The 10311-nt window shown below is 40.4% G+C and overlaps 1 protein-coding gene across 1 annotated transcript; it reads left to right on the forward strand.

Moving 5' to 3' along the window:
* The first annotated feature begins 7254 nt into the window (after nucleotides 1-7254).
* LOC114371458 lies at nucleotides 7255-7887 on the forward strand. Its single transcript, XM_028328890.1, has one exon. The coding sequence runs from the start codon at nucleotides 7255-7257 to the stop codon at nucleotides 7885-7887; it is 633 nt and encodes a 210-aa protein (XP_028184691.1).
* Nucleotides 7888-10311: the final 2424 nt, after the last annotated feature.

Genomic DNA, 10311 nt, shown 5'->3' on the forward strand with positions numbered 1-10311 from the left:
ATTTTATAAAAGAGGGTTGCACCACTCAAAACATTCATCAGACCACCTATTTTAGGGATTTGGTGCCTAATAATACCTATTTTGGGCACTAACAAAGCACAAGGATTTAAGCTCTTGCGAACCAAATCCTCATCCAACAACTCCTTTACTTGAGGAATAAACTCAAGCCCAAGAGGTGTGGCAATGCTAACAAGTATCTTTTTACAAAGGAGAAAATATGGAGGTTGTCTAAGAGGGGAAGTTTCTTTAATGTTTGTCTTTATTGTAAAATGACTTTCCTTCTTAGCTAACCTCTTGGAGGAGACAATTACCTCCTTACACTTTTCCTTAACCATTAATGGTTGTCCTTCTTCTTGGTGGTATATTTCTTCACTAGCTTCTTCCCATTTTGCTTCTTCACGTTCACTAGAGGAAGGTGAAGTAGTAGCCTCATCTTGGCTACTATAAATGTCTTGGACCCTTAAAATCATGGTTTTCTTGGTGGGGCATTGAGAAGTAACGTGTCCTCTTCCAAGACATTTAAAGCACTTTATAGAGCTAGTCTTCTCTTGCATACTAGCCTTAGGGGGTTGCTTTTCTATTATCTTCCCCTTATCATCTTCGGGCTTAGAAAGTGCAGCCCCTAAGATGCCTAGACCTTGGTCTTTCTTTGGATAAGAGTGAGAGCCATAATATTTTAAAGTAGACTTTCTTTTAAGTTTTTGCTCTACCCTTATTTCCCAATCTAAGTTAGCCTCTACGTTGTCCTTCTCATGGAAGTATGGGAGGTTAATGTTAGCCTCTTGAGGCTTTCTTTCCTTTTCTCTCATATGGGAGTGAGGTCTAAGATGTGACCTATGCCTTCCTTCATAATAGTCACGAAGTTCTTCACTTAGGATCTTGCAAGAGTTATGACTACTATAGGAGGCATGTTTTTCTTTTCATAATTCTTTTAGTATTTTCCTTCTTTCTTCTTCCCTTATTTGTTCCCTCTCATCTTGATTTATTTTTACCCTATTTTTTCCTTTTTCTTCTCTTTCTAGTTTTTCTTTCCATAACTTGAGGGAACTCAACTCATCTAAGATTCTAGATAGAGGAGGGCCCTTATGACTAGTACCCTTGCCATTAACACTAGATGAATGATGACTCATGTTGGTTCCTAAGTTGTGGTTCTTTCTTGTTGGGGGTTTGTAAAAAAAGGTAAAAGCTAAGGTTCCAAAAGAACTCAAGATAAGCGTGATAAGAAAGAAGAAAGTACTATGCAATAAAAACATAAACTAGGTGTGGCTAGTAAAGAAAATAAACTATGAAAGTAAGCAAGAAATTAAAGTGCAAGAAATGCAAACTAGGCGGATCCTAAGAGTGTTTGGATGACCCCATTTAAGGTTCCCAACAAAACACTCACTATCCTAAGGGAAAATTGCCTAAAATTATTACACACAAATGGAAGTAGGGTGACCTATTGGAGGCTCCCAACTTACTTCCAATGAAAGGCCTTTTTGTTACAAAATTTGAAAGCAAAGCAAATTGCCAATTACAAAATTACAAAAAAAAAAAGTCTTCCATTGTGGTGGCTATTCTCTCTTTGGTGTTTCACTCTATTTGGAGTGCTGCTTAGTCCAATAGCTCTTAAGGTTGTTGGCCCCTTGCTTCTTGACTCAAATTCTTCAAGGTATGGCACCAATCCTCCTTTCCAATTCCCTATATGGCAACTCACAAGCAAGGAAACAAAGAGACAAGCAATAAATAAAGACAAAAAAAATGAAATGAAAGCTAAACCAATAGAGTTTTAACAAGACAAATTTTCAAGGATTATTCAACAATTAAAGCAATGAAAAGCGCACAAAAGCAAGCTAGGACTCAAAGAGAAACCTAGAATGGCTCTAGAGTAGAGTAGAAAAACTAAAAAAAAAGACTCAAGAAACCTCTAGTTTTGGCATTTGTTTTCACAATAATTTTCAATTAAAATTTCAGAGCTAGGATTGGTATAAAATAGGCACCAATTATAGAACAAATTTTGAGCCAAAACAACAAGCACACTTCCCTTTCACTTTTTTTTCCTGGACACTGATTTTTCATCCAACTTGTGTGATTTTTCTTATTTTTTCCTTTCATCTAAATTGCTTGGTTCTTTTTTCATAATTTTTTTCCTGATGTCTAGAAAATTCAGTAAAACTTTCAGCTCAAAAAACATAGTGACCAATTCCCAGTAATTTATACAAGTTCGTATGTTCAAGCTGCCAGCACCAACGATTTCAACCTAGAAATCAAAAGTAGTGTTTATGTTGCTTAAGGCTTGGATAGTTACAATTTATGTTTGCTTATGCTCAATTATCTTGAATAACACAATTCAAGAGAGCTTAATACTTATTTTGATTCACAAATCCAGCCACAACTCAGCACCACAACTCAACTTCATCATAGGCATCATGTAGGAATCTTAGAAAACAAAAAAGAGTTCAACAACAAGACTACTTCTAGGAATTGATTTAGAACATGTTATGAACTAAATAACATGCATGAATTAGACCCAAAATTCAAAAGAGAGGCTAAGAATGACAAGAATCCATGAACAAATGTATCTAGAATTCAATAAACAAAATAAAAATTCAACATAAACTTAGAACATAATGTGACAATTACTATGACTAAACATGACTCTCAGACAACATGGATTAAGTGATTTACACTTAGATTTTTGTGTTTTTTTTTATAATCAATATTTTGGAAGAAAATTTAGATCTAAAGGTTCAGCACAAGAATATTATGAATGAAAAAGGATAAAACCTAAAATCAACACAAAAACATGATTCAAGAGTAGATCTACAAAATTTGAACCATAGAAATGCAAGAACTAGTGTATATCTAAGATTTAATCGGTTTATTTTTTTTGAATCTACTCTAAACAGTACCAAACTACAATAAAATGGAGGATATAAATGGAGAATAAGATGAAGAACAAGGAATTAAAGAGAATTCACCGAACAAAAAGATAGAGGAAGCAAAAGAACATCACCTAGATGAAGATGCTCTTGATACCACATGATGTAAGCTCCATTGGAGCTTGTAGGCCTAGGATATTCTTCATCAATGGATTCCTTTGCTTCTTGGAAGATGAATGGCAGCGGAATGGAGCAGGAACAGAGAGAGGAGACGACACTTCAAGGAGAAGATGAGTCTAGAAGAAGCTCACCACCATAAGAGGCCATGGATAAGAGCTTGGAGGAAGAAGGAGATGAATGAAGGGAGAGGGAGAGAAGAGCACGAAATTTTATGCTCTAAAAGAGCTCTGAAATCTACAGTTTAATTTTCAAATCATCGAAGTTGAAAAAATGGCACACACATGGCCTCTATTTATAGCCTAAGTGTCACAAAAAATTGGAGGGAAATTTGAATTTCTATTCAAATTTCACTTGAATTTGAAATTGAATTTGTGGAGACAAATTTTGGAGCCAAAATTTCACTAATTATGATTAGTGAATTTTAGTTATGGTTCAGCCCACTAATCCAAGATCAAGTCCAAGATTCTCCACTAAGTGTGCTTAGGTGTCATGAGGCATGTAAAGCATGAAGGACATGCACAAAGTGTGACTATATGATATGGCAATGGGGTGTAGCAAGCAAATGCTCACCTCCCCCTCTAAAATTTAATTGTATTGGGCTTCTTCCAATTCAATTAAATTTATTTCCAACCACACACATCAAATATTAGCTTAATGCATGTGAAATTACAAAACTACCCCTAATACAAAAAACTAGTATGTACAAAGATAAGCGGGCTCAAAAAATCAAAGGGCTAAAAAATCCTACATTTCTAGGGTACCTTACCTATATTATGGAGCCCTAAATACAAGGCCCAAAAATAATGAAACCTTAATCTAATATGTACAAAGATAAGCGGGCTCATACTTAGCCCATGGGCCTGAAATCTACCCTAAGGCTTATGAGAACCCTAGGGCCTTCTCTTGCATCTCTGGCTCAATCTTCTTGGAATCTTCTATCCAATGCCCTTACGAGGTAAGATTTCATCAAAGTGTTCTATTAGAAACTTGCTTGTGTGTGAAGCCCATGAAGGAGGGTTGATGGGGCATTTTGGGGTCCAAAAGACCTTAGATACATTGAAAGAGTATTTTTATTGGCTGATAACTGCTAAATAATTGTGAATTAATAATAGAAAATTAGTCAAATTTTGGCTTAAAAAAATATTATTCAGCAGTTATTTCTAATTAAAAGCTAGAAAATTAATTAAGCTGAATTTTTGGACGCAGATATGAAAACTGAAGGTACAATAAGCAAAAAGGCAGCAGAAATTGAAGAAAAAGAAGAAAATCTGAAGCAAGCCCAGCCCAACACGCGCGCTAAGCGCGCGTCACACGCTAAGCGTGCAAGGCAGCACAGGCGCTAAGCGAGACATTAAGCTCGAAGATGCAGGACTGGCGCTAAGCACGCGATCCAACAGAAGCACACGCTAAGCCTGTGGCAGGCGCTAAGCGCACAATCTAAACGCGTTAAGCGCGCGGTGTCGCGCTAAGCACGCCTTCAAAGGCCCAAAGCCCATTTCTGCACCTATAAATAGAGATCCAAGCCAAGGGAGAATGTACACCTCGCCTCAGAACACTTCTCTCAGCATTCCAAGCCTGAGCTCTCCCTTTTCTCTTGACATTCTTGTTTTTATTACCCATTCTTTCTTTCACCCCTAGTTGTAAAGCCCTCAATGGCCATGAGCGGCTAATCCCCAAGCTAGGGCCTGGCAGGCCTAAAAAGTCAACGATGTATGGTGTACTTCAAGAGTTATCAATGCAAAGAGGATTCATTCCAGGTTTTTATGTTCTAATTCTTTTCTTTTTATCTTGCATTTATGACTTGAATTTCTTTTAGGTTTTATTCGCTCGGGAGAGGATATTTCCTAATAAGGGTTTAAGAATTAATGCATGCACCAGTTTTAGGTGTTATACGCTTGGGAAAGGGTAACACCTAATAGAACACATTAAGAAAAGGATCGTTGGGTTATCATTGCTAGGCATAGAATGATGACCCAATGCCCATGCATTTAGCAACATCTAGAATTTAACCTTAATGCATTTTAACTATTGATTCTTCACAAAGGCATTTGGGAGATAGGTAGTTAAAATAGGCTTGTCATCGTCAGGCATCAGGGGCAAGAAAAATTAATAGATGTGGGTAGAACTAATAAATTTGCATTGGTAATGAACATCATAATTACATGCATCATAGGCCAATTGGGTTTGTCCGGTCTTGGCACTTCCATTAATTATCTTTCTAAACTATTTGATCTAGTAGTAGCAATCTATTCTTGCACTTATTCCTGTTTTTACTATTTGCTTCTTACTTACAAATCGAAGAGTATTCGATAAAGTGCAATAAAATCCTTGTGGCAACGATACTCGGACTTCCGAGAATTACTACTTAGAGCAATTTGGTACACTTGCCAAACACCTCAACAAGTTTTTAGCGCCATTGCCGGGGATTTTATTCTCCCACTTAATTGCCATACTATATCAGTTTGTAAGCCCAACTCTTCTTTTCTTGGCTCATTCTTTTAGTATTCTTCGCTTTCTCTTCTATTCTTTCCTTATTCTCCCATAAATTGCACAGGTAGTGCCTTTTTGTTTTTATGCAAGGTAGAATTGCATTTGGAGACGTTGTCCCTATTAATTTAGAAATTGAAACTACTTGTCGGCATAACAACGCTGCAAGAAGAAGAAGGGAGCAAGACACAGAAGGAAGCAGTAACACCTCACCTCCTCTTTCTCCAAATCACACTGAGATGGACGGGAAACCGACACGAAGAGTCACACTAGAGGACTTCTCTAATACCGCCACTCCTCAGTTCTTCACAAGTATTGCAAGGCCAGAAGTTCAAGCAGCCAACATCTCCTACCCGCACTTTCTTATTTAGTTAATTCAAGGGAACCTTTTCCATGGTCTCCCAAATGAAGATCCTTATGTGCATTTAGCCTCATACATAGAGATATGCAACACCGTTAAAATCGCCGGAGTTCCAGAAGATGCCATACGCCTTAACCTCTTCTCCTTTTCCCTAGCAGGAGAGGCAAAAAGATGGTTGCACTCCTTTAAAGGCAACAACTTAAGGACATGGGAAGAAGTAGTGGAAAAATTCTTAAAGAATTATTTTACAGAGTCAAAGACCGCCAAAGGAAAGATGGAGATTTCTTCTTTCCATCAATTTCCGGATGAATCCCTTAGCGAAGCACTAGACCGTTTCCATGGATTGCTAAGAAAAACACCAACACACGGATACAGCGAGCCAGTACAGCTAAACATATTCATCGATGGCATGCGACCTGAAGACTCCCGAAGAAGCGATGGAGCTCATAGAGAACATGGCGGCTAGTGATCAAGCAATCCTTCGCGATCGCACCTATATTCCCACAAAAAGAAGCCTCTTGGAGCTCAGCACGCAGGACACAACTTTGGCACAAAACAAGCTGTTGACGAGGCAGATAGAAGCCCTCATTGAAACCCTCAGCAAGCTGCCTCAACAATTACAAGTAGTAAGTTCTTCTTACTCTTCTGTTTTGCAGGTAGAAGGATGCCCCACATGCGGAGGAACCCATCAGTCTGGACAATGTGTAAGCCAACAAGACTCCTCTCGAGGAGTAAATTATATGGGTATACCAAATCCTCACGGGTTCCAGGGCTACAACCAGGGAAATTCATCAGGATTCCATCAAGGGGCAAGGGATTCAATAATGGGCCACCGGGATTCAATCAAGGAAGAAACTTCATGCAAGGCTTAGGGTAGAGGAATCAAGGAAATCAATATAAGGAGCAAAGGAACCAACCACCATATTAGCCGCCATACCAGCACCCTAGCCCAGGTCTGAATCAGCAAGAGAAGCCCACCAACATAGAGGAATTGCTACTGCAATTCATCCAGGAGACAAGATCACATCAAAATAGCACGGATGCAGCAATTCGGAATCTGGAAGTTCAAATGGTCCAATTGGCGCATGACAAAGCCGAACGGCCCACTAGAACTTTTGGGGCTAACACGGAGAAAAACCTGAAGGAAGAATGCAAAGCAGTGTTGCCTCGAGGGCAGAGAAGAGCGCAGGAGGAGGGTAAGGTTGAAGAAGAAGACTGACCAGAAGAAGAGAAGACAGAGTTGATAGAAGAAGAAAGGATAAAAGAAGAAGAGAAGGTGGCATCGCCACCTAAGACCAAGAGCCAGAGAGCAAGGGTGCCAAGAAGGAAGAGCCATTAGCCTTACCACAAGATCTCCCATATCCTATGGTACCCACTAAGAAGAACAAGGAGCGTTACTTCAGACGTTTCTTTGAAATATTTAAAGGGCTAGAAATCACCATGCCATTCGGGGAAGCCTTACAGCAGATGCCCCTTTACTCCAAATTTATGAAGGACATCCTCACCAAGAAGGGGAAGTATATTGACAACGAGAATATTGTGGTAGGGGGCAACTATAGTGCAATAATACAGAGGAAGCTGCCCAAAAAGTTTAAGGACCCCGGAAGTGTCACCATCCCGTGCACCATTGGGAAGGAAGCGGTAAACAAGGCCCTCATTGATCTGGGAGCAAGTATCAATCTGCCCATGTCAATGTGCAAAAGAATCGAGAATTTGAAGATAGATCCCTCCAAGATGACACTTCAGCTGGCAGACCGCTCGATCACAAGACCATACGGGGTGGTAGAAGATGTCCTAGTCAAGATACGCCACTTCACTTTTCCAGTGGACTTTGTTATCATGGATATCGAAGAAGACATGGGCATTCCCCTTATATTAGGTAGACCCTTCATGCTAACTGCCAATTGTGTGGTGGATATGGGGAATGGGAACTTGGAGTTGAGTATTGACAATCAGAAGATCACCTTTAACCTTTTCAAGGAAATGAAGTACCCATAGAAGGGTTGGAAGTGCTTCAGAATGGAGGAGATTGATAAGGAAGATGTCAGTATTCTCGAGACACCACAGACTTCGCTGGAAAAAGCAATGGTAAATGCTTTAGACTGTCTAACCAGTGAAGAGGAAGAAGATCTGAAGGCTTGCTTGGAAGACTTGGATCGACAAGACAGTGTTCTTGAGGGAGAAGCCAGATTCGAGACACTAGAGAAGGAAGTTCCGTCCGAGAAGAAGATAAAGTTGAAGATATTGCCTGATCATCTGAAGTATGTGTTCTTGGAGGAAGATAAACCTATAGTGATCAGTAGTACACTAACAACAGAGGAGGAAAACAGGTTGGTAGATGTCCTGAAGAAACACAGGGAAGCAATGGGATACATATTGGATCTCAAGGGAATTAGCCCTGCCTACTGCATGCATAGGATAATGATGGAAGAAGACTATAAGCCAATCTGACAACCCCAGAGGCGGCTGAATCCAACAATGAAGGAAGAGGTAAGAAAGGAGGTGCTCAAGCTCTTGGAGGCTGGGCTCATATACCCCATCTCTGACAGTGCTTGGGTAAGCCCAGTACAGGTAGTTTCCAAGAAAGGTGGAATGACAGTGGTACGAAATGAGAGGAATGACCTGATACCAACACGAACTGTCACTGGCTAGCGGATGTGCATCGACTATCGCAAGTTAAATGAAGCCACACGGAAGGACCATTTCCCCTTACCTTTCATGGATCAGATGCTGGAGAGACTTGCAGGGCAGGCATACTACTGTTTCTTGGATGGATACTTGGGATACAACCAGATCGTGGTAGACCCCAAAGATCAGGAGAAAATGGCCTTTACATGCCCCTTTGGCATCTTTGTATACAGAAGGATGCCATTCGGGTTATGTAATGCACCAGCCATATTTCAGAGGTGCATGCTGGCCATTTTTTCAGACATGGTGGAGAAGAGCATCAAGGTATTTATGGACGACTTCTCAGTTTTTGGACCCTCATTTGACAGCTGTTTGAGAAACCTAGAGATGGTACTTCAGAGGTGTGTAGAGACTAATTTGGTACTAACCTGGGAAAAGTGTCATTTTATGGTTCGAGAGGGCATAGTCCTAGGCCACAAGATCTCAGCTAAAGGGATTGAGGTTGATCGGGCGAAGATCGACGTCATCAAGAAGCTGCCACCACATCTAAATGTTAAAGGTGTCAGAAGTTTCTTAGGGCATGCAGGTTTCTACAAGAGGTTTATCAAGGATTTCTCGAAGATTGCCAGGCCTTTAAGCAATCTGCTGAATAAGGACGTGGTTTTTAAGTTTGATGAAGAATGTTCAGTAGCATTTCAGACACTGAAGAATAAGCTCACCACTGCACCAGTAATGATTGCACCAGACTGCAATAAAGATTTTGAACTAATGTGTGATGCCAGTGATTATACAGTAGGAGCAGTTCTGGGACAGAGGCACGACAAGGTATTTCACGCCATCTATTATGCTAGCAAGGTCCTTAATGAAGCATAGCTGAATTATGCAACCACAGAAAAGGAGATGCTAGCCATTGTCTTATCCTTGGAGAAGTTCAGGTCATACTTGATAGGGTCGAGGGTCACCATTTTCACAGATCATGCTGCCATCAAGCACCTGCTTGCCAAAACAAACTCATAGCCGAGGTTGATTAGATGGGTCCTACTGATACAAGAATTTGACATCATCATCAAGGACAAGAAAGGATTCGAGAATGTGGTAGCCGATCATTTATCCCGATTAAAGAATGAAGAAGTCACCAAGGAAGAACCAGAGGTAAAAGGAGAATTTCCTGATGAGTTTCTTTTGCAGGTTACCACCAGACCTTGGTTTGTAGACATGGCTAACTACAAAGCCACGGGAGTCATTCCAGAGGAGTTTAATTGGAGTCAGAGGAAGAAATTCTTGCATGATGCACGCTTCTATGTGTGGGATGATCCTCATTTGTTCAGGGCAGGAACTGATAATCTATTAAGGAGATGCGTCACAAAGGAGGAAGCACGGAGCATTCTTTGGCACTGCCACCGTTCACCATATAGCGGACACCATAGTGGGGACAGAACAGCAGCAAAAGTGCTACAATTAGATTTTTTCTGGCCCTCTATTTTTAAAGACGCTTACGAGTTTGTGCGTTGTTGTGATAAATTCAAGAGAACAGGGGGAATATCTCGAAGAAATGAGATGCCTTTGCAGAATATCATGGAAGTAGAGATTTTTGATTGTTGGGGCATAGACTTCATAGGGCCTCTTCCTTCTTCATACGGGAATGTGTACATCCTGGTAGCTGTGGATTACGTCTCCAAATGGGTAGAAGCCATAGCCACGCCGAAAGACGACGCCGGGGTAGTGATAAAGTTTTTAAAGAAGAACATCTTTTCCCGTTTCAGAGTCCCACTAGCCTTGATTAGTGATGGGGGA

Source organism: Glycine soja, chromosome 10 (assembly GCF_004193775.1).
Source record: "Glycine soja cultivar W05 chromosome 10, ASM419377v2, whole genome shotgun sequence".
NCBI classification, from domain to species: Eukaryota; Viridiplantae; Streptophyta; class Magnoliopsida; order Fabales; family Fabaceae; genus Glycine; species Glycine soja.